This window comes from Lissotriton vulgaris, chromosome 3_1 (genome assembly GCF_964263255.1).
Source record: "Lissotriton vulgaris chromosome 3_1, aLisVul1.2, whole genome shotgun sequence".
In the NCBI taxonomy this organism is placed as follows: Eukaryota; Metazoa; Chordata; class Amphibia; order Caudata; family Salamandridae; genus Lissotriton; species Lissotriton vulgaris.
In genome coordinates this window covers 152,529,495-152,554,733 of record NC_141689.1, presented here as the reverse complement: position 1 = coordinate 152,554,733, position 25,239 = coordinate 152,529,495, and the positions used below count along the sequence as shown (strand labels likewise).

Sequence of the window (25,239 nt, the reverse complement as noted above, 5' to 3'; positions counted from 1 at the left end):
CTTTGCTGTGACTGACTGTTCTGAGATACTGCGTATCTGCTTCGCTTAGCTGACCTCCTGCCTGCTGATCTCTGCACTGCTGAGACCAAGGACTGAACCCAGAGTGACTCCAAGGGCTTTCTGGCGTGCATTCTGTTTTCTGAAGTCTGAGGGACACAAAAGACTTCTTACAATTCTGCTGGAGTCCTACCCTTGCCTGTGGTGCCTCCTCCAAACTCTGGGCCTCAGAAGTGGGTTTGTAAGCTGCTTTCATCATTTACAGCTACTGGGCCCTATAAATCAAGCTTCTGGGCTCTTCGCAAACAGGCTTGTTCGCTGCAGAACTGTGGTACTCGCTCGAATGATCAGCGTGAGTGGGCAAAAGTTAGTCTCTTTGCACAGCAGCATTGCGGCTTGTGAGGCTCCAGCCCTTCTGTCCATACCGCCCGGCGGTCCTACGAGCCTCGCGGACCACTACCGGTGATGCTCACTGTGCTCCCGGCGAACTCTTTCCTTGTGAACGGGACTCTTACCTCAACTTGAGAAGGTAAAACTTCAGTGGGACCCATTTGGAACTGTATTCGGCCCGCGCTCCATTGTGGTCAGCTTGAATTTTCAGATTTAGCCTGGTCTAGTGCAACCTTTAGCGCTATTTTCTTCAAGCACTGTTTTTGCATTTATTCTTTAAAAACATATACTTAACTTCAATTGATTGGAATTTTGTCATTTTGGTCTTGTTTTACTCAGATAAATATGCTCTATTTTTCCTAATCTGTGTGGAGTCTTTTTGTGGTGTTTTCATTGAGTTACTGTATCTTAAGTGCTGTACAAATACATATTGCTTCATTAGTTAACCATGACTTCTCTGTGTCAAGCTACCAGAGGGTGAGACAACGTTAATTTAGGGTTTGACTGTATACAAAAGGTATCGGCTAGGGTGGTGCTTGGAAGATTGCAAGCTTGGATGGAGGAATACCATATCCTGTCTGATCTACAGGCAGGGTTTTGGCAGTGCATCAGTACGATTGATCAGGTGTTAAGGTTCATCCTTATTTATTGGCGTACTGTTACCCCGGGGAGAGGTACTATTTATGCTGCTTTCGTGGACCTGAAGTCATCATTTGACTTGGTCCTGAGACCTAAATTGTGGCACTCTCTCCTAAAGGGGTATGCCACTTGAAATCCTGGCTTTTGTTGTAAAATTGCACTCGGCCAATTACGCGCAGGTCAGATGGGACACAGAGGGTGGCATCACTGAAAAGTTTGCGGTTGAGAGGGGGGTTAGGCAAGGGTGTGTCCTGGCACCCACCCTCTTCTCACTGTATATTAACGGGGTATTGAAATACTATGAGGATTTCCCCACGGATGCCCCAACCTTTGCAGGGACCAAGATCCCATTACTAATGTTCGCCGATGACACTCTCATTCTATCAAAAATGAGACAGGGCCACCAGCGTGCGCTCAAAAGATTTGAGGAGTTTTGTGTGGACCACGATCTTATTATTAATGTCGACAAAACAAAATACATGGTCCTCCAACACTCCATTAAAGTCATCGGTGAGGTTAGAATGAAGGAGGGGGCTCTGGAACAAACTGAGATTTTCTCCTACTTGGGGGTAACTCTGGATAGAAAGTTAAGCTGGAAGCCACAAATAGACTGCCTGTATGCTAGACATACTCAACTTTCAGGAGCTTTACTTAAGGAGCATAGGAGTTGTTTCACTATACCCATAGCCCCTGTGCTCAAATCTATAATAATAAAATTGGTGCCTCAATCCTACATGGTGCTGAGCTATGAGGTCATGCCAACTTGGATTCTTTAGTGGTGGGCCAGAATAAATTCTTAAGATCATTAATTGGCCTTCCCCAATCCACTCCACTGGCGCCCTTGTATTTGGACGTGGGATGTAACACCATACGGGATGTGGCACATTTTAAGTCTGTTGCATATTGGAGGAGACTCTGGGTGACCCCTGAACTTACACACTATGCGAGGGCCCTACTAGAAGTTAGGGATCTAGATGTTAGCAGGCATATCATGTGGTTTAGCCAAGTCAAAATTCTACTTTATGACCTGGGAATGAGCGACCTATGGAGCCACCCAGTAGGTAGTACGTTTCCAAGCAAACTAGAGCATAAGGCAGCCTATTGGAAAATGATTAACACACGACGGCTAGCAGCTTTTTCAAGTTCATCTCTGTCCAGAATTTTCTTTGATATTAAACATGAACCCAAATATGAGATGTATTGGGATCTAATCACCGTAGTACGAGATAGGAAATTATTCCATCAGTTTAGGGTGGGTGCATTACCGACCAATGTTTTTATTTCCAAGTGGGGTAACCCCAACACAAACTCGAGTAAATGCCACTTATGCCCATATTGGTCTGAATCCCTTCAACACATCTTATTTTGTTGCCCAGCTTACACTAAACCTAGATGTAGATGGTTAATACCTATCTTTGACAGTCTGGGCACCAGGTCTAGCAGTGAGGCCTTCAGAATACTCAAAACATCACTTGAAGACCAAACTGTGATTGCAATTTCAAAATCTTTGGGCTGGGTCTGGTCCATTCGTTGGTCTGCAAAGAGTCTCAGGCCGATCTCGTTTTCACTATGATCACGTTATCCTTTTAACAAACATGACGCACTTTCTATAGGTCAGATGCTCCTGTAAAAATACTTTTTTGTGTCTGATTGGGCTGTATTATCTGGGCATGTTTTATAGCTGTTATATCGTATTTATTGTTTTAACAAATTATTGCCTTTTTTACGATGTTCTATAAGCTTTTTGTGTTTGCAATTATGATGTATTGTTCTGATGGCCTAATATATTTATATGCCACAAACATTTGTGATTTTAAATCGAAATAAAGTTTATGATCTGTATACTTAACTTCAATTGATTGGGATTTTGTCATTTTGGTCTTGTTTTACTCAGATAAATATGCTCTATTTTTCCTAATCTGTGTGGAGTCTTTTTGTGGTGTTTTCATTGAGTTACTGTACCTTAAGTGCTGTACAAATACTTTACACATTGCTTCGTTAGTTAACCCTGACTGCTCTGTGTCAAGCTACCAGGGTGAGACAACGTTAATTTAGGGTTTTCGACTGACTTACCCTGACTAGAATGGTGGTCCCTACTTGGACAGGGTGCAAACGTCTGCCAACTAGAGGTTCCATTTCTAACAGTTTGTTACTATAATTCCTGTCGCACAACATTGACATCTTACCAAACTCTAATTTGAGGTGATAGTCCATTCTCAGAAGGAAAGCTGTACCTTTTGATGCTTTCCCTATTGTGAATGTTAAAAAAAAAGTTTCAGATAGTGTAGGCAGAGGTACACAGGATCACTGCCAAATGTCAGGGAAACATTGTTTAAAAGCACAGTCCTGTTTCCTTTAACCCCTTTGCTGCTGTTCGTTTCCGCCGCTGTGTGGTAAACAAACGAACAGGGCGGGGCCGTGACAAATCCCAGCCGTCATCAGCACACGAGCACCGCAGAGCGTGACGGCTGGGGTTCGTCACCAGCATACAAGGGGTTAAGGAAAAAGGATACATAAAAAGAATGGTTTCTTAATATAAACTCAATCAAAGACATGGTTTCTGCTAACTCTTGCAGGCTACCATGCCTGTGATTGTGTTCAATGAGAGAGGCTGCAATGTGCGACATATGTAAAGAATATTGATGAGATGGGTCAGATTGTAACCCATTCCAATTGGATATGACCAAAATAAATGCAATATAAATGTTACCAAGTGCTTGTCTGATCAGGATGAGACCGGTTAATGGTAATCGTACCTCTACTCTTGTGTGGCAATGTAAAATGCACTGAATATTCAATAAAAAAGAATTGCAAAAAAAGTGACCACCTCTGATTTGGAATTGTCAGGACTAACTAATTAGTACATAGGTCTATTTTCAAAATTCCACACTGATCATAAAAATACTAGTTGAAAATTGAGACTAGTTATGCAACCAGTGTAGTAATACATCTTGCCCTTAGAGCTTTTTGCTATAATTAATACTACCTTGAATCTGTAAGTCATTCTTCTTTGGGCATTACTGCTTTAAAACAATATCAATATAAACAATATAACTTTAAATCATACCACTATAGACTAACCTACTACTAACAATATTACTGTTAACCAGGCTATGTTGCTCTCTCTTACTTAAAATCCTATTCACTATGAAACAAACTACTATAAATGACACTACAATGAGCCTTATTACATGAAACAATGAACCATACTTCTTTTAAACCTAATACTTTGAGCCATAGTACTATAAATGATGCTTTTGAACTATATTACTTTACAGCTGAAAAAGACTAAACATATGACTATAAGCAATAAAGTTTTGCACTACGCTACCTTGCATCATGCCACTTTTTTCCACAAGGCCTTTGGCCATATTACTCTCTGCAGTGTAATGTTGAACTATGGTTCCTTGATCCATGTGACTTTGAGCGCAAACTCTTTGCGTCAATCTACCATGTACACTCTCCTGCTTGAAAGTCCATCAATGAAATACTTCTGCCGCCTTTGTCTGAAAATCTTTATTTTCTTGCTTCTGCAGAGAAAGAGCGAATCTTGCGAGCCAATGACAGGGAATTCAACTCCAAATTTGAATATGCGGTAAGATATTGGTGTTTTTTGTTCCATTTTATGAGCCAGCTTGAGACCTGTAAGGAAATAAATGAGATTTGCTGATATGCAAAACCTACCTCCATCCTACCTGTACTTCTATGGGAATGCACTGGAGGGCAAGATGGTAGTTTGGCTTTGTGATGTCATTAGAATGGAAGTTGTACCCATGATCTAGGAAATACTGTTTGTGCGTCTTTATGCTAGAGGTTATGAAGATATGAAGATGCATTTATCAATAAAGAAGAACTTTGAAGAAACCCATATTTGTTTACCTGATCATTACATATTTTTGAGAGGAGGATGGATGGGTACTACAGATTTTGGTGACGAGAGTGGGATGGGAGGGGAAAAATGTTCAGTGTGTTAGACATTTCAGCGGCATACCATCAGTTAAACTTGCATCCTGAATCAAGATCCGCCACATCGTTTCTGACCCCTGCAGGTGCTTATCTTTATTGTAGGATGCTGTTTGGCTTGGCGTTAGCCTCAGCCGTCTTTCAAAGAATAATGCACTGCATTTTCAAGGGTATGCAAAATGTGTTGTGCTTCTAAGACGTCATGGTGGTAAGCAAGTTTTAGGAGGATCATGATATGTTATTGAATGAGGTGTTAAAAGGATTGGTGACCATGGTTTAACCCTGAAGAAAGAAAAATGGCAGTTGCGAAGACAGGTGGTGAGTTACCATGAGGCCATGAAATATCTGAAAAATGTATAAGACCGAAAAAAATTATAATGAAGGCCATTTAGGATGCCCCATAACCTAGTGACAAGGAATAATTGAAGTCCTTTTTGGGGCTAGCAGAATATTGCTCCAAATTTGTTTCCAACTTTCCGGATGTGGTGAAACTTATGATAGCCTTACTGAAGAAGGGGGTAGAGTTTGAATGGGGGTCAGCATGTGAGACTGCATTCAATAACAGCAAGAAATCACTTGTACATTCACCTACATTGGGACATTTTGATGTTAATAGGAATACTATTGTGTCTACCGATGCCAGCAATGTAGGGCTTGAAACAGTCTTAATTCAAAAAGTGGAAGGTGAGGACAAAGTTATAGGATTTGCGTCACAATGGTTGCAAGGTGCAGAGAGTTCATATTCCGCAATTGAGAAAGAAGCATTGGCCTGTTGCTGAGGTATAAAGAACTTTAGGTATTATTTGTGGGGGTTTCCCTTTGTACTTAAGCCTGACCGTAAGTGGAGAAGTGTGGCTCACTGGTTAGAGCGGCAGTCCCTGGTGCAGAGGTCTGGCCCGGGTCCAGGGTTCAATTCCCGCCTCGGCTGATCTCGGTGGTTCTTGGGCGCATAATTCCTCGGACTTGATTTCTCGCCTCAGTGCCTACTCTGAACATGAGTCCCACTCTGCAACCCTGGGCAATAGATTGATTAGTCTCCACAACGGCCCCCAACAGCGCTGGGGATGCCTGGTTGCACCCCGGGGATGCCCAGGAGTGGACATTTCACGGGGAAAAGCCAGGATGGGTTCTACAGCGCCAGGATACACTGGTTTCCGGGGTAATAGAGCGCTTTACAAATACATTTACATTTACATAAGCCTTTACTGCATATTTTTAAGTGTGGCAGGGGACTTGAAGGCAGTGTGACACCTCATATTTCTAGATGGTTATTGACTGTTATGGATCTTAATTTTTGTGTTGAGTTTGTTTGAGGGAGGAAGAATGTGGTGGCTGATTGCTTATCACATATGCCTATGGTTGAAGACGAAGTTGTTTCTGATGTTTCTTGTCCAGATGTGGTTGAACTGTGGATGGTGAGCTAGCCTTAAGTCAAGAGGAATGGAGTAGTGCAATGGTTTATGATGGTGAATACAAGGATTTGAAGAATTTAATAGGTAAAGGTTGGTGTTCGGATAATACTTTGAGTGAAAACGTAAGCCAGTATTTGGTTGTTAGGGAAGAACTTAGTATTTTGAGAGACAGAGTGTTGAGATGTAATCGCATTGTTCCTCCCAGAGCATTGAGAGGGAAGTTAGTTAGAAGTGTGCATGAAGGACATTTGGTGAGAAGTATAACAAAAGGGAGGTTGAGGCAATCCTTTTGGTGGCCTGGTATGGATAAGTAAGTGGAAGACGTGGTTAAGGATTGTCTTATATGTGGCAACAGCGATAAGAACAGAGAGGTCAGGCACCTCCGTTTGATTGTGTAAAACTTCCCTGTAGGCCGTGGGAGAAGTTGGCAATTGATTTTGTAGGTCCTATAGAAAAGTTGAGTCACAGTGACAAGTTTATTGTGGTTCTTGTAGACTATCACAGCAAATGGTTCGTGATTGAGACTTCTGACAGTGTCACTACGAGGAATGTGATAAGAGTTCTTGAAAATAGTTTTTTTTAGGAGAGTATACCCAAGGCGTTGGTTACGGATAACTGAGCGCAGCTGGTGTCCTCAGCCATCTTTGAGTTTCTGGCTAGTATGGATATCAGGGATGAAATAGTTGCACTCTATCGTCCTCATGCCAACAGATTGGTGGAGAGAGGCAATCACATTATTATGGATAATATTCAGCTATCTTTAGCCAATAGATTGGCGGGGAAAGAAGAATTGCAAAAAATGATATGGGCTCATATAGTTACTCCGCATTCAGTGATGGGTGTATCCTCTTTTGTTGCTCTTAACGGAAGGGAGCCTGCGTCAACAAAATTCTCCAAAGTGGTTACTTGGGAAAAACAGATATGGGTTGATTGTGAGAGTATGTTTGCTAAAGCATCTGAAGCTCAAAGTCACAACAAAAATGAATATGATAACAGGAAAAGAGTGAACGTTGTTGATTTGAAGTGTAGATATTTGGTGGTAGTGAAGAAACAGGGCATATGATGAAAGGTGAAAGTAAGTTTTCCATGCCACAGAAAGTGATCAAGGTGTCTAAATCTGTGGCCAAATTGGAGAATGGAAAGCAATGGAGCATAGGAAACGTGTGTAAAGTCAAACATTCTATTTAATACATTCGTTTTTTAAAATTATTATTGTTGATGTCAATTTTAGTGAAATGAGTTATGCTATTGATTTCATATTTTTCTATCGAGTATTAAACCTTGTACTAATTTTTCTCCTCATTTTCTGCGGGGGGGGGGAGAACTGTGGCAATGCACTGTAGGGCAATATTGTAGCTGGGCTTTGTGATGTCATTGGAATTGGAGGCTTACCCATGTTCTAGAAAATACTGTTGGCATGTCTTTATGCTGGAGGTTATGAAGATGTGAAGCTGCATACTCAATAAAGAAGAACTTTGAAGAAACCTACATTTGTGTAGCTGATTAATACAGCTTCCTCGCCTATTAGTAATGTATAGCCTATTTGCAATTTCAAAAGCTCATAAAAGTAATCCCTAAATTTGTTGTTCAGGGAAGGAGAGATTGAGAACAAAGGGTAAAAATGTTGCTCTTAAGTAAAAGCACAATTTTATATTCTCTAAATGGTCCCTTCCAGTGAATATAGTTTATGGCTTTTGCAGCGACACCTGATTTTAGAATTTGAGGGGGTTGTACTCTTATATCAGAAGAAAGACCAAGCTGCAGAGTTCTGACATCCTGTTGTTGCCTTGTCATTTTAGGAAGTGGGGGGTCTCATTTTATTCTCTGCACAGACTCTTGCAAACCATGCATAGAACTAAATGTAGGTAACACAGTGTACCTAGAAAACATATGGAAATATGCAGGTAGTGTTTCATCATCTTAAGTTTTTCAAGTGATTACATTTGTGAACTGCAATTAGAAAATTATATATTTGTGTTTTCAGGCTGATGTTGCTGATTTATGAATGATTTGTTTGTGACAATTGTTAGGTAAAGAGTACTTAAGGCACCAGATTCATAAACTACTCGTTTTAATTGCATTTGATGAACGCTTGATACCTGTAAGCCATTAAAAAGGTGATACTTTTTTTTGTTTTGGAAAGGGAAGCAATCTATTTGGACTCCTGTAGCCTTATTCTTAGGATGTTTTGGACCTTCGGTGCCCAAAAGTGTTATCTGGAAACACAACTGATATATTTTGATTTATTAAATTAGTATTTGATGATGTGTCGCACATGGATATATATAGATGTACTGAGAATCGATTCACAAAAAGCTGACACAAATTGCACAATGTTTTTTTTGTGAAACAATTCTGATTTTGCAAACCGATCGAAGTACTAATAGGTTGGTTTGCAAACTTCCCTTTAGGAGTGGGCCACAATCCAACCTACTTCATCACTATTGAGAGAGGTCTCAATTTGCAACGCACTCTGATTGGAGGCCATCACAGGAATGTTGGCCTATTGAGGTCAGCTAACCACCATATCTTTGATCGCATTTAGATAAAGTACACTTTTAAATATATATTCATAGCCTGTTTTCCCTGAAGGAAATGGAGCAATATTTAAAACGAAAGGGTTATTTAAAAAAAAAAAATAGTTTGTTTGAAAGTTGGCAGTGGTCCAAACTTTTTGTAACATTCACAAAGGGGAAGAAGTTCCACGGAGGCCACCCCCTATTATGAATGAGTAACCACCCCTTTGGAGGTATCAATAATATTTCAATCGTTTGCAAGTGGAATTCTGGTTGCAAGCCATTGACACATCTGGTACTAATTCGCAATATGGTAAAGATGCCGAAAACATGCCAATAAACATGCTTTTAACAAACTGTGATTCTGTATTCATTTCTAAGTTCACATTGCTGAATATGTAAGCCTTTATTGAAATGCAAGCTGAGGTAGGTGAATACCAAAAAAACATTTTGCAGTCACAACTTCTCTAATTTTGTGAATCACTGGTTTACAGCTGCAAAATGGCTTAGTATATCTGGCCCCAACGTCTGTAAAAGTGGTTCATGTCATCAGATTATCTAGATTTAGACATGAGAGCTGATGGTGGGAACATGAGAGTTTTGAGGAGATGATTCATGGGAATGTTTAGGCACTCACAAATTTCTAAAATTTAAGATGGCTGTAATATGTTATGTCTTTAGTTGTGTTGTACCTTTAATTTGTAGATTCTTTCTATTAGAACTGTTGTATGTCATTTGGAACTTTCTATTGATTAGATCTCTTCTGGCCAGCTTCCAGTCTACAACTCTCTTTGTGGGCTCCTTCTTATTGAATGTATCTATCCAATAAATTTGAAGATAGAAATTCAACTTCAGATTGCAGAATTCACCTTTACCCCGTACTACACGTTTTTGGTACCAGGAGTGGGGTTAAAAGGAAAAAAAATATTTTCTTTCTTTGCTGGCAAAATCAATTTTACTTAAGGAGCCCACCGGATCAATCCTCACTACCAACTCAACCTCAGTCATCGATCTACTATCGCCTGGATTCAAGCTCGTTCAAATTTTTTGAACATTTACTATATTTTGGAATATTTCCCCCCTTCAAAACTTTCAACCGTTGGCAAGCGGCGGCCATTTTTTTTGTTCAGGCTCTAAAACACTGCATTTCCTCTGGGATTTCTACGAGTTGGTTCTTCACAAGTTTTTGAAAGAGATCTACAGCGACTTCAGAGACTTCGTCCTGATTTATACCTTCGGCATTGTATCTCATGCGCATTTGGAAACTGTGAGTCCCGGTGAATATTATACATTGTTTTCATCGGTGAATCACACACCTACTTGTTTTGCAAACTTGACTTAATATTTTGACTTGTTATTACATTTCGGTGATTCACACACCTTCTGCAAGTACTTCCATTTGACTGATGTAATTCACTCTTCGGTGATTCGCACACCTTATACGTTGAGTTGGCTTATAATCACTTGCATCTTCACACCTAATTTGTCATTTAATGTATAGTGCAGATAGTACAGTTAATACACTTATCTCTTTACAAGTTATTTCACAGGCTTATATAGATTAGGACATTTCTTAAATACAGTGTTGCGGTGAATATAGTGTATGTTATTACTATAGAACAATTTTAAGTAAGTGGAATTATTTTTTATATAATGGCTACTATTCAGGGCGTCATTCAACCATCACCTTTTCTTTAAAAACCAGGTAAGTCAGAATTAAAATGGTTGAGAGATTTTGAGAATTATCTCACAGCCATCGATGCTAATGGATACACACCTTCAAGGAAAATGGCATTACTTTTAGATCATTTGGGCACAGCTGGTCGCAGGGCTTTCGAAAATCTTCCCCATTATCCGCCTCCTTTAGAGGAAGATGCCACATGGAATGTCTATATGGAGGCTAAATTGCGTATGGGCAAACAATACTCTGATGCCACAAGTGTTTTATTAGAACGTTTCAATTTTGCCATGCTTAAACAATTTCATGAGGAATCAGTGGAAGATTATATAGCATCACTCAGAGTATTAGCTGAAAAATGTGATTTTGGCACGAATGTAGATATATATATAAGAGATCAATTTGTCTTTTGGTGTTTCTCAAAGAAAATAAAGGAGCGTCTTCTTAAGTCCATTAATCCTACATTAGCTGAAACTATAGACATTGCCAAAAGCATAGAGCGGTCTATAGTCACTTCTAAAGTTCTTTCCACTCGTGTTGTTCAAACTGCTGAGATCTCTAATCAACCCTCAAATTCTACAAATGTGAATGCAATTTCGGAAGAGAATGATATTTGTGCTATAAGTACTAAACAAATCCCTAATAATACCAGCAATATACAACCGTCCAATAAGAGACCATTCAGGAATCAATTGCAGAGAACTCAATCATTTTGTTTCAGGTGTGGTTCCAAATCTCACATACGTAACAATCCCAGCTGCCTTGCTTTAGGGATAAAATTTACCAAATCTTTGAAATTCGGTCATTTTCAAGCTTTATGCAGGAGTATTTCTAATATTTCACCTACTAACAGAGTAAACATTTCTTCTGTTCCTCTTGATACCGAAAGTACTCAGAATTGTGCCTCCAAATTCTCTAACTTGATTGTTACAGTGGAAGTTCCCGATCAGGATGGCAAACCCATCAAGGGGCCTTTGATTGACAGTACAATCAATGGTATTAGAATTTGGGGCTCCCATAACTATACTGGCAGATATTACATTTTATACATTTTGGCCTTCCATCTTCACATTACTAGCTCCTGACATAAACCCCTAAGCTTTTGGAGAGCAAGATATTGATCTCATATGTTTCTTTTGGGACATTCTTGAGTGTTTGGGAAGATCCATTAAAACTAAAATGTACGTTGCTATGAAGGGCAGGGACATCATTGGTTGGAAAGACCTGGCAAATTTAGGTATCAATTTGAGGCCTGGTCAAGACCCATAAATTGTACTGGGTGACTTACCTCCTTCAGTTTTGTCCATTGATCAACTTAGCTCAGATGATATTGTTGAAAATGTAATTAAACATTATCCTGATGTTTTTAAAGATAAGATTGGCACTGTTAAAGGATATGAACACAAAATCATCTTAAAGAACGATGCTGTCCCGGTCATACATAAAGTCAGACCGGTACCACTCAGCATCAGAGATGATCTCAAAAGTTAACTTCATGATCTTCAGTCTCAAGGCATCATTGCTTCCATTGATTCATCCCGATGGGTTTCTCCGGTCGTTTTACGGAAAAAAAGCAATGGTGATCTGAGGCTGTGTATTGATTTAAGATCCTTAAATCAGAATATCTTAGTAGATTGTCACCCTTTACCTTCAATACAAGAAATGCTGGCTAATATTGGCAAGTCTAAATTCTATTCAACAATAGACCTACATTCGGCCTATCACCAGATCCCACTATCCCCCGATTGTCAAGCACTGACTACTTTTGTAACAATTTTTGGTGCTTTTAAGTACCTGAAACGTCATTTTGGGCTTGCATCTGCTGCAAGCGTATTTCAAAAACTCATGGACAGTTTTTTCAGTAATCTTGCTCAGGTACAAGCCTTTCAAGATGACATCCTAGTTCACACGGAGACAAAAGAAGAACACTTAGTGCTTCTCAACAAAGTTCTCAAACGCTTCAGGACAAAGGGATGACAGTCAAAGCAAATAAATGCAAACTTTTCGTAAACGAAGTTGAATATTTGGGCCACACAATTTCCGATAAAGGGATCAAACCAAAATGTTCTAACATAGAAGCCATCCAGAATGCTCCACATCCTAAGGACAAAGATTCACTAAGGTCCTTTATAGGACTTTGTGAATATTATGCAAGATTTGTTCCGGGTTATGCACAACTGGTTCAACCTATGAGGAACTTACTTAAGAAGGGTGTGAAATTTATTTGGGATGAGAATATTTACACTGCTTTTACAAATGTTAAATCATTAGTCATATCAGCTCCCACATTACAACCTTTTATCTCTAATGCCAAATCCTTTGTATCAGTGGATGCCAGTCAACAAGGCTTGGGGGCAGTTTTTGGTCAGTGTGTGGACCGTAAAGAGAACACTATAGCTTTTGCCTCTCTCTCTCTTACTTCCACCAAGTTAATTACAGCACTATTGAGAGGGAGGCTTTAGCGATAGTCTGGGCTGTCCAGAAATTCAAGACCTACATTTGGGGCAGACAGTGTGATATTTTTACTGATCATAAACCGTTGGTATCATTACTTTCTGGAAATGGTTTAGGGAAGTAATCAGCGAGATTGGTAAGACTGTTGTCCAAGCTACAAGAATACAATTTAAATGTCAAGTACATTCAAGGCGGAAAGAACATTAGAGCAGATTGCCTTTCTCGTATTCCGCTACCTGATTGTAGTGAAGGTGAAACTGATGTTAACAAAGATTCTGTGGTTGGTATCATTGATGTGATCTCTAGATCTCAGTGGGCCATTTCGCAAGAAGAATGGTTATCTGCAAGGGAGGCTGATGACACTCTCAAACAAGTTGAGAAATGTATCAAAAGTAAATGGCTTACCATTAAACACTCTGACAAAGAAATCAGACAATTTTCTCAAATTAGTGAACAATTATCTTTTGAAAATGGGATTTGCATTAGAAGTGGTTTGTTTGTACCTCCCAGTTCACTGAGAGAAAAAATCATAAAATTTGGACATGAAGGCCATTTAGGCATTTTGGCAACATGTAAAAGAATTAAAGATGTTCATTGGTGGCCAGGAATTGACAAACAGGTCACATCTTTTAGCAATGAATGCCCCAGTTGTGTTGTCTCAGATAAACACTGGAGAACTTACAAAAAACCTTTATTGCCTGTTCCATTCCCAGACTCTCCTTGGGAGAAAATTGCATTAGATTTTTCTGGGCCTTTTGTCCTCCTTCCATCTGATAAAAAATACTGTTTAGTAACTATAGACTATTACTCAGTGACTGGAATCTCTTTCCTTTAAAAGTTGTTACTATTGAAGGCACTCCTAGTTGCATCATTTCTGACAATGGACAACATTTTTTATCAGAATTAGTATCTGACTTTATGAAGTCTCATGAAATTAAACATTGCCAGGTTGCCGTTTATAGTCCCTCATCTAACAGACTTGTGGAAAGGGCAAATAGGTTCATCAAAGAAGGGGTTCAAATGGCATTGGCAATGAATATTGATGTGGGGAAATGTATACAAGAGAAAATGTGGGCTTATCTTACAACACCTCATTCAACCACTGGTGTTTCACCATTCAAAGCCCTTAGAGGTCGTGAAGCTAGAACTAAACTTGTGCCAAAATGTTTTTCTAATTTAATGGCTGGTACAAAACTTGTTAAAGACAGAAACACTCAGATTGACACTCAAACTATTAGAAATAGAGTAGCTGCCAAACAAACCATGCAGAAAATACATCAAGTTCATTTTGTCCTGACATTAAGATTAATGATTGGGTCCTTCTGAAAAAACCACATAAAGTTACTAAGGGTCAATCATGGTTTACTTTACCTGTTCAAGTGGCTAAAGTCACAATAAAATTTGGTGGAATACAAACAATGTTGTTAAAGTTAGAGACAACCAGGGAAACATTTTTAACGATGTTTATGCTAACAAAAGAGATGAGTCTGATAATGATTTCACTTTTGGACCTGATTTTGATGTGGTCAATCACTCAAATGATTCTCAATTTATTCCTTCACAACAAACTATTTCTTTTAGAAGTTCACAAAATTCTTCTGCCAGTCAAACTATACGTGGCCATCGTATTTGCAAAATGCCTGTTAAATTTTGAGGATTATGTATTATATTAATGTCTATTTATAAGGGTGGGTGTATGTAATGTTATGTCTTTAGTTGTGTTGTGCCTTTAATTTGTAGATTCTTTCTATTCGAACTTTTGTATGTCATTTGGAACTTTCTATTGATTAGATCTCTATTGGCCAGCTTCCATTCTACAACTCTTTGTGGGCTTCTTCTTATTGAATGTATCTATCCAAGAAATTTGAAGATAGAAATTCAACTTCAGATTGCAGAATTCTTCTTTACCCCGTACTACAGTGGCCATAAACATTCACTTTGTATCTTACACACGAAAACGTACAAAAAAATCACCCTAGAGAAAGATTGTTAGTTATTATACTTATTGTGCTGAAAAGTGCACAATGATTAATCTTTTCATGTGGTTGCAGAGAGTGAGCGTTAACACTCATTTTTTAGGACTGGTACATCATCAAACGTTGACCCAAAACAAATGAGAGGAAGACAGGACAGGGAGCCATGTTTTATATTCTTTTAAGTTTAGAAGCTTGATTCTCATACAGGCCAAGGCATAAGGGCACTGCCATAGTCAAGGCGTCATAGCATAGTAGCATTCATTATTGGAAGCTAATTGTTCTAAGAAAAGGAAAGGGAGATTTTTTTTCTCTGCATCCTTGATAATACAAAGCAGGGTGTACAGGTTTTCTGAACTTGCACATTCAGAGAAAGATGGTGGCCAAAACAAAAACCCAGATTTGCACTTTTTTGGTAGGGATAGTAGGTGTGAAAAGTGATATACTCATTGTATTGTTCTTTTACATGCCGTCTTCTCTGCCAGATGCCAAGTTAATTTAAATATTCTTTTTTTTTCTTTTCGTCTTTTGTCCTCATAGCCTCAGATTCACCTTCCACAGCACCTCCATCCGAATATCTTGCCTTTGTGCCGGGACAGGAGCTTCTGATACTGCCCTCACATCCACAACCTACCAGGTTCACTTCAATGCATTCTCCCTTCCATTCAGCTCTCCCAGCTGAAGAAGAAGAGAAATGTGACCCAAGGGATAAAAGTGAAACAGCAGGAGTGGCATGTGATTGTACTGAGGTCTGGTTAGGCATAATTATTGGACAGTCCCTCACTATCTCTATCCTTATACCTGCCTTTCCAGCCATTCCAATACAGTGAGCCAAAAGGCATACCTCTGCTTCTCTAGAGAAACTTCATCCAACTTAAATGTATTTTCCATGGACACCCTCCACTCAATATACCTAGGGGGATTCGGGCTAGTCCACTTCTTACATAGTTTTCTTTGTGCCAACAACACTGCGTAAAAGATACATTTTTAGCTTCCCTTACTTCCGAGGGCACATCAAAGAAAACGAGGAGAGGGCTTACCAGAAGCTGTATGTTCAAAATGTCGGCCAAAGCCTTGTTCACATCACCCCAGAATACCTGGATCCCTGGACATTCCAAAAACATACGCAGGTCATCCGCCATCCTCTGACCTTATTTGGGGCATACCACCACTCCTCTGTTCCCAAATTTTAATAGCTTATGTGGCATCCAGTACACTCTGTAGATTGAAAAGGAATGGTTTCTCCTTAAAAGTGGGATTAATCACTAGATAAAGCATAGAAAAAGATACTTGCTATAACTTCTCCAATATTGCTCCTGGCAAACATCTCCCCCACAGCTCGTGTGGCAACATAAAATTCCCATCCGCTTCTTCCATCATCCTCCAGTACCAGTGTGATGTTTCCTTCTTCTTTGATCTATCGAAAGTCAAAGTTTCTTCAAGAGCGTTCATACCCCCTATCATATTGTCCGTTGACTGAAACCAACTCTGGATTTGTAAATATTTAAAGCTTGAAACTTGATGAATCGTTTTACGTTGTTTTTCTTCCAATTAGATCAGTAGTTGTCCCTTTAGTAGGTCCTCCCCTCTCTCAATGCCATATTTTCTTAACATCCCTGTCATTTTATCCTTCGTCCAATACTGCGATCCTGGTGAATCCCAAATAGGGGCCAGATTCCTGTAGTACAGCAATTTTAGTTTCCTTCTAATCCTGTACCAAGTTCCCACCAAGACTTGGAGAATTTTTAGCCTCACCTTTTTGAAGTATCTTGGGTCTGCAAATTTCATCATAAAACCCAAACCCTCTCCTTCTACTCCTTATAGCATTTCTGCAAATAGCCTCCCAATTTCCGAGCATGAGGGTCTGTCCAGAAATATCCTACCATAAGCAAAAAAGCCCACACATAAAACTGCAAATCGGAAGAGCTAGCCCTCCTTTTTCTATCCTCCTCCTCAATTCCTTCTTTGAATGGCAGGGGCATAGCTTTAAAGAGAAAAATGAACTTTGGGAGTATGACCATTTTCACTAAGTTTACACTCCCAAAAATGGTTAAAGGAAGGTGCGCCCAGCTTGCCATTAGATCGCATACCTCTTTCTTTACCCTATTAAAGTTAGTTTCTGCGAGTTTCGTGATATCTTGTGTCACTCTAACTCCCAAATATCTCATCGCAGTTGTAGTTCTTTCTTCACCTCCATCCAATCTCCGCCCCCCCTATTCATCTCATATCCTGAGACTCTTCCAAAGTCCTTAGCAAGTCTAACTGCCTGAGTCATTGCATTCTGCAGATCCGCCGACTATATCATCAAATCATCAGCGTACAATGCCAATTTCTTTACCCAACCTTTGCATTGGAAAGGTACAATCCTCTGCCCTGCCCTCAGTTTTCTTGCCAGTGGCTCCATATACAGAGCAAATAATAGTGGGGATAATGGGCACCCTTGTCTTTACCAAAAATACATGATTTGTTAGCCAATATTGGTGATGCTTGTCACTCTTCCCTACTTGATTTGAAGTCAACATATCACCCAATTCCTTTGGATTCTGATTCCCAATTACTTACCACGTTTGTAACTCCCTTTGGAGCATACAAATTTACTAGGTTACCTTTTTGCCTGGCTTCTGCCACCAGTGTTTTTTAAGGGTTGATGGACACCATCCTGGAGGGCATTGTTGGTGTGCAGGCCTTCCAGGATGATGTTCTCATCTTGGCAAAGACTACGCAGATTTAGTGACTACGGTATCACCTTGAGATCTGACAAATGTCAGTTTAATGCTCAAAAGTTTGATTACTTAGGTCATTCTATTAGCTCTGAAGGTATTTCACCCAAACTGTCTCTCCTCAAGGCTAATCAGGATGCTCAAATTCTGAGGGACAAAGATTTGCTCAGATCATCTCTGGGTCTAAGCAAATACTATTCCAGGTTTGTGAATGGTTATGCTTATGTGATGCAATCCCTTAGCTTTTGAAGAAAGGTGTAAAATATATATGGAGTGATGACTTTCAATCTGCATTTGATTCAGTTGAATAGTTAATTATTTTGGCACCTGCTCTTGCACATTAATTCCTCACGCAGATAGAGAGTTCATTGTAACAGTTGATGTGAGTCAGGTCAGTTTAGGTGCTGTACTGACTCAAGTTATTCAGGGCAAGCAATGGACGGTTGCATTTGCTTCATGTTGTCTCTCTTTAGCAGCTGAAGCTCGCTACAGCACCATAGAACATGAAGCATTAGCATGTTCCTGGGCAGCAAAAAAAATGCAAACTGTTTTTGTGGGGTGCATGTTACACCATGTTCATGGATCACAAGCTATTGCTTCATCTGTTGAATGGTAATGGTACTGACAAAGCCTCATCACGTTTAGATAGGCTGTTCTCCAAGTTACAGGAATACAATTTTATCTTGAAATACATTCCAGGTGGTAAGAACACTAGAGCTGATTGTCTAAATAGATCACCTATTCAGGAGTATTTCACTGGAACCCTAAGAAGTGATGAATGTGTCATTGCTCTAGTGGATGATGTAGTTTCTAGTGCTGGTCTCATTTCACATGAAAAATATTTTCAAGCTGCTACTCTGGATCCCTTTTTGACTGAAGTGTCTAATTTCATGGGAAGAAGATGGCCCAAGGAAAGGTGTGTTGAATCTTCCTCACGTCCGTTGGTTCAGGTTTCTGATAAGTTGGTGGTGGTGGAAAGAGTTGTGGTGAGGGGTGATTGCTGTGTGCCACCCTCCTCTCTAAGGTCTCTACTCATTAGAGAGGCACATGGAAGGTACTTACGAGTAACTAGTACATGCAAGGCTTTGAAGCAATTCTATTGGTGGGCATCAAATAATATTTTGATTCAAAGCATAAAGCACGCCGTTGTGCTCTATCAGTGGGTGATTCAGTTTTGATAAGAATTTCCAATAATGTCAAGAAGAGTGAGTCTAGATGGTCAGTTCCAGTGTGTGTTGAGAAGGTTTCTAGAGGTTCAGCATTCTTGAAAGGCAAGGGTTGGTGGAGCAAAAGGGATTTGGTGAAAGTGTCTAAAGAACCGGCAGAAAAAATTGCACGCATTAGGAGGACGGAGGATTCTGATTTGTTAGATATTTCTGAGAGTGACTGTATTGGCTCAGCTTCCAGCGTTGTCTCAAAGTTTCTAATTTTCCGGTTGTAGCAGCAATGAGGCATATGTGTCTTTTGAAATACAACAAAGAGTAGTTCGTAATGCGGGGAAATCTTCTAAATTCAAGGACTTTTACATGTATTCATTGCCTTTCTTTTCCAGGCATTGTCTAACCTTTGTTTTTGTTTTTTGGGAAAGGGGAAGTTGTTGTCCCATGCCTTCTTCTCCTTATGACATCATCGCTCTCGTATTCTTTCTGCTTCCCTTTGTGTCACCCCTCTCGCGGCTCTATATTCCACGGGCGCCAGTGCGGACTTTCTTTCCTTGTTCTATTAACGCATAAAATGTACACATCCAATGTCCGATGTCCGTGAGCACCAAGGCTGTTACATCTGTTTTTATATCTTGATAATCTGTGTGACTCAAAGAACAGGACACATGATTGTTCAGAGAATCATCGTCCATTGTATCCACGTGTTCCTCAGATTTAGCACAACATGAGCGTACATGAACGTTGGTGTGTTTTTATATTACAAATGGAGTTTTTTCTACTTCTTAGCCATCTCTGACAGGGACATCAAGTCCTTTCCACAGGCCTGTGCCTGTGCCTCCCTATATTGTATTGTATTGCAATTGCATTTATATAGCGCTTACTACCTGTAACGAGGCGCCAAAGCGCTTTTTCGGCAAGTAGCACGCTACTCCGGGGCCCAAAGAGGATTAGTGTTGAATTTGTATAGTGAAACATGCAAGCACATTTTAAGTAGTGGATAGGTTAGTCAGTTATTTGGATTTTGAATGATATAGAGCCTGAGAAGGTTGGGCCTGTGAGGTATCCCGCCAGCAGAGTCTGGACACAGGGCTTTTGAGGACACAGCATTCACTAATGTGAAAGAGCTGGGCCTGTCCTCATGATGGTGCACGCAGTGGCGACCGTGCAGTATTAGTAGAGCTGCACATCGGAGTTCGCTTGTTGCAAACAGTGCTGCAAGTAACTTTCAACTTACTGTACCTGGCGTGAGGGGCGACCAGCAAAAGTGGGAATATTATTGGACCAGGATTAACAATCATTGGCAAAGCCATTATGTCTCAAATTTGCAGAGCTGCTGGGTCCTCCAAATGTTTGAGAAGGTGGGTGAGGAGAGGGGTTGAGGGAGTGAAAGGAGGCATCTGTGAGGAACAACGAAGTAGCTAGGTTAAAAAAAAAGCTGAGAAGATAGGGAAAAGCTTGGTGAACAAAATAAGGGAGCAACTAGAGCGGTAAGGGAAAGATAGGCAGCACGGAAAGTGCTGGTGGGGTGCAGAATATTGAGGGGCGGAAAAAACAATTGACCAGCTTAAAGGCGGAGTAGAAGGGAGGAGCAACACAGAGGGGCAGATTCACAAGCCCGCTGCACCACTTTTGCGTAATTTTTAACATGGGAAAACTGACCCAAAAGTGGCGCAAGGGTCTTTTAAATCTGCCCCAGAGAGTGCAAGTAGCGGGAGAATTTAATTCCGGAAGTAGCACACAAATGAGAGAGCAAGAAAACACATCCATGCGCACAGAATACTGAAAGAAAAAAATAGTTCCCTAAACGTAAGCAGTTAAAGAATACAGTTCATCCAATCAAAGGAATGGTAAAGAATCCATGTTCCTAGTGGAGGAATAACACAAAAATGAGAAGGAAAGCCAGCAGATAAAAAGCAAGCAAATTAGACTGACAAGAAAGTCAACCGATGGAAAGCAATGCGCTGGCACCAAACCCACTGCAAGTTTTTGTAGTGGCCACAATAGGTCTTTTCAACAACAGATAGCTAAAAGCTGTCTACAGTTAAGACCTAATTATGGGCCTTATAATATACAGCACCCCAGCTGGATAGATGGGGGTAGCTACAGCTCCAAGTTAAAGGTAATATGAGGATGGGCGCCGTAAAGTTGGCATTATAAACTATCGTACTTACCATTTACCAGGGCACAAGTCGGGAGAACACACGGGTGGATTGCGTCCACCCACTATTTTCTCAGGGTGAACTCAGTCTCCTTTGCCAAGAAGTTGGGCCCTAGTGTAATATAATGTATTTGTCTTGGTGTCATTTGCTGATACCAGGACACATTTCACCCACCCTGGACCACGAATCCGTGGCTACAACGTGCCGCACAAGACTGTTATTGTGTGTTGAAAAATTGTATAGGATTCAGTTTTGAAATGGTTACATGTGGTCAGGTGGAATAGACTGTGAATTACCCCTCAGTCAATAGAATGAACTACCGTAATTATCCTTGTTCACCACTATCCATGAATTCTATTCACCCCTTGCACATCTAGAGCACTACACTCCCCCACACGTTCCCTTGGAGCAACCTTTTCCCTTGCATCTCACTGCAAACTACAGTAAAGAATATACTTGTTGCTAATAACCAGATGGAATAAAGACCAATTGCATTGAATTTAACTTTGTGGTTTTTGCGCCTTTACCTAAAACTGTTTGCATTTGATTGTTGGGAGCCAACTGAGTTTGGGCTCATGAAATAATTAGTTTAACCATAATTGTAAGTTGTGATTCAACTCTGCTTTGAAATAAGTCCAGGACCATTGTTTCTCGTATGATACCGGGACACACAGCAGCGCCTGCACGTCATCTGTGTTCCCATCACGGCAGCCACGTGCGCGGTGACGGAGGCTTCCATGTCGAAAATTCCAGCCGGGCTCAAAACAAAGACAGAATTTAAGGGGCCATCAGCTCTCCTGTTGTTTCAGTATGAGCAGAGCATGTCTGGGAGCTATCCGAGCCTCACACATAGGTGCCAATGCAATGTAGAGGACATAACGGTGCAGGTTATCTTTTTACAGGTACTTAAAAGAAACTACAATTTGGAGGCAAGCTTATGACTTTGTTCAATTGTTGTGCCTATGCAAGCACTTTACGAATGTCAGATGTATTGGTTTGGATGAGTATTTACACACACAAAAATCTAACTACCACCATTTTTTAATTGAATTCTTTGATAAGCTAATCATTTCAAGTCGGGTGTGTGAGTCCTTTACATCACACACACACATTTAAATTGACAATAAATCATACGGGGGTGTGTATATCAATTTACAAGATTATATTGTTTTTATATAGTGCTTACTACCCCTGATGAGGATTCAAAGCCCTTTTTGGCAAGCAGCACACTACTTCGCAGTTCAAAAAGGATTAGTGCTGGGTTAGTATAGGGAAATATGGGGATGTATTACAGACAGGGATGATTACAAGCTGGAGAAGTTACTTGTCCTTCATAAATCACTGTGCTATAGAGAAGGTTTGCAATGTATATACTGCAAGTAACCAAAGTATCTGTGGTGAAATCAGTTGCCCACTTACCTTTTTATATAAAGTAAAAATCTGTCATCTGCTTTTAAAAGATGTGCTTTGCAGAAAACACATTAACGCTCTATACTACTTTGAGTCAAAACTGTGACTAGACAAAACTTTGATCTCTCCAGCAAGTGCATTAACCATCAGAGTTATCTTACTATTACTATCATTCGAATGAGATTTACTGGACACACAAAGATCTCTGCAGCAGGAGCCTTAAATCCAATTTAAAATGTAGCCTTTGCAGCCAATTAAGCCAGAACAGATTTACTGTAGTGTTTCTTTTTGCCAATTTTTTTGTTGCAGATGTTTTTTTTTTTAAACGCATAAGTCGACTGTCACACTGCTTTCCACGACTCTGCCTCTTGTGAATCTACCCCATTTCCATTGACACATTTTGACCCCCAAATTATGGGTTCCCAAAGTAAAGATTTTCCAATTCCATCACTAATATAAGGATTAAGCATACACTAGTAGCGAAGGTATTTCAAACCTGAGATGTAGATTGAGGGGGTGGAGGGATATGGTGGGACACCCCATTATAATTTTTTAGCCAGATCTTGTCCTGATAGTGAAAGTCGGATGCACCATCTGCAGAAACAGTGGCAACAGTGACATCAAATCACTGCAGACTACGTTTTGTTGGGTGAGACACTATATTAACAGGGATAGATGAGCACAGGGTCTGACTTGGCTCTAGGAGCCCCGCATGAGCGGAGCCAGGAAAATATTTCTCATATAAATAAAGCTAGATAAAAATAGGATAAATTTGCTTCAAAATTTTAAACATATATATTCCTCTAACATGTGGAACTTTTTCACCGTAGTACCTCAGATTACATCACTGCAGTTCTTAAAAGTAATAGTTTGAAAACATGAACTTAGCATTATTGAGGGCTCCCTATGCTGATAATTTCACCAGTAAAATCCCACTGAAGTATACGAAAAAGTGATGGATGTAACGCTTGTGGGTATTCTGGTGGTACTGATTCCAGGGAGAGCTATCCTTTGGTTGGACTGGTGAATGTGAGGTTGGTTTAGATGTAGTTATGCCAAGAATGAGAAAATAACCTATATCTGCTGCTACATGTGGGTGACAACCTTTCGGGCGGTGTGTGTGCCTAGCGTGTAGCACTTGGTGGTTTATTTACTGTCGTTAGTGAGACACCAAAGTTATAGTTAAATAGTTAGATGAAGAGAACAATGGGCTACTTATCCTAGCGAGTAACAGCAATCAAACAAGGAGGATTGTTCTGTGCATGGACCTTTTATGTGATGCTGTTGTTCTGTTCTGGACTGTATTTGTTTTATGATGTAATGTACTTCCAAGTGCTGAGGGATGCCGTTAAAAAGATTAATGCATATTAGTAGCCTCCGGTCTTATAATGAAATAAGAACATAGAAGATATATGCTGCTAAATGTGGGTGACAACCTTTTTGGAGCAGTGTGTGAGCTTAGCTTGTAGCACTTTGTGGTTTTTTAGGTCGAGCCTGGCATACCAGCGCAAAGGGCTACTGTCGCCAGCGAGATCTATTGTTGTGGAGTTGACTCGGACGTGGAACAGGAGATGGGCACGCGCAGAGCTTTTGACGATTTGAGCAGGTGCACGCACACGTACAGCCACGCGGCGTGCACATCTCCTGTCCCCCTCCCATTCTCGCAAGCCTCACGCAGTTTTTTTAAAGCGGGGTGAGACAGTGGCACACAGGGAACAGAAACAGTGTTTAAACACACAGCAATGACACTGCACTGCCGTGCCCCTTCTCTGTTTATCGCATGGAAGTGCCGTCACTCACCCACCTTGGTCACCTCGCTGTAGCTCTTCTCGGGCGGTTAGGCAGGCTCTCGGCCCTGCAGCATGACGTGCAGGGGCTTGTTTATTGTAGTAAATCTGCATGCGTCTAACATAAGAAACGCAGCGCTGCTCCCCAAACGAAGAAGCCCACTTGGAAAACCTGGTGTGGATTCCGCAAAGTTTGTAAAGCGGCTGACAGGAGCAGTAGGTATTCAGTGGTGTTTGCTTGCATTGGGTTTTGTGAAGCATACTCTCTGCTCTAGATGACGGCTAATTGGGGACTTGTATGTCTGATACTGCTCAACGCTGCATTTTGTATGTCAGAGATCAGAGGTGGTGGGAGTATGATGTGGAGAAGTGTGGCTCACTGGTTAGAACAGGCAGACCCTGAAGCAGAGGTCAGACCCGGGACCAGGGTTCAATTCCCGACGCGGCAGGGTCTTGAGCTCAAATGTCCACGGACTCGATAATTCTCGCTTCGGTGCCTGACCTAATCATGGGTTCACACTCCGCAACTCTGGGCATTAAGCTTGCTTAATCTCCACAACGGCCCCCCCGCGGCGGGATGCCTGGCTTTCACCTTGGGGATGCCCTGTAGGGGCTATCTCACAGGGAAAAACCAGGACGGGTTCCCAAGGCAAGCGCGGAGATACCCCTTCGGGGGTTGATTCAGGCGCTATATAAGAAACATAATAATAATAATAATAATAATATGATGCATCCTAACGGCATCCGGTTGTAATTGCACCATGTGCTCCTTTTTTACGCACTTGCGAACATGCTGCGTGGGTGTGATAGCACCAACAGTTATGCAGCCATTTCGAAATGTAACTCATGTTTTTCTGAGTGTGTGTTTCTGTGTAGTTGCTTTAAGCAAGACAAATTATAGGTATTTTTTGAAGTGCTGCCCAGAGGGCACAATTCGGAGCAAAAAAACTTCTCCCTATGATCTTTAGTAGGTTGTCT

The 25,239-nt window shown here is 40.6% G+C and overlaps 1 protein-coding gene across 3 annotated transcripts in view; it reads left to right on the top strand.

Annotated features, from left to right (window-relative positions):
• LOC147726133 (phospholipid-transporting ATPase ID-like) overlaps positions 1–25,239 on the top strand; it is a 795,656-nt gene that overhangs the window by 441,100 nt on the left and 329,317 nt on the right. For all 3 annotated transcript variants that reach the window (XM_086960237.1, XM_086960240.1, XM_086960239.1), the window contains exon 3: positions 4,563–4,621. In XM_086960237.1, coding sequence (XP_086816363.1) covers positions 4,563–4,621 — 59 coding nt within the window. The remainder of the gene's footprint in view (positions 1–4,562; positions 4,622–25,239) is intronic.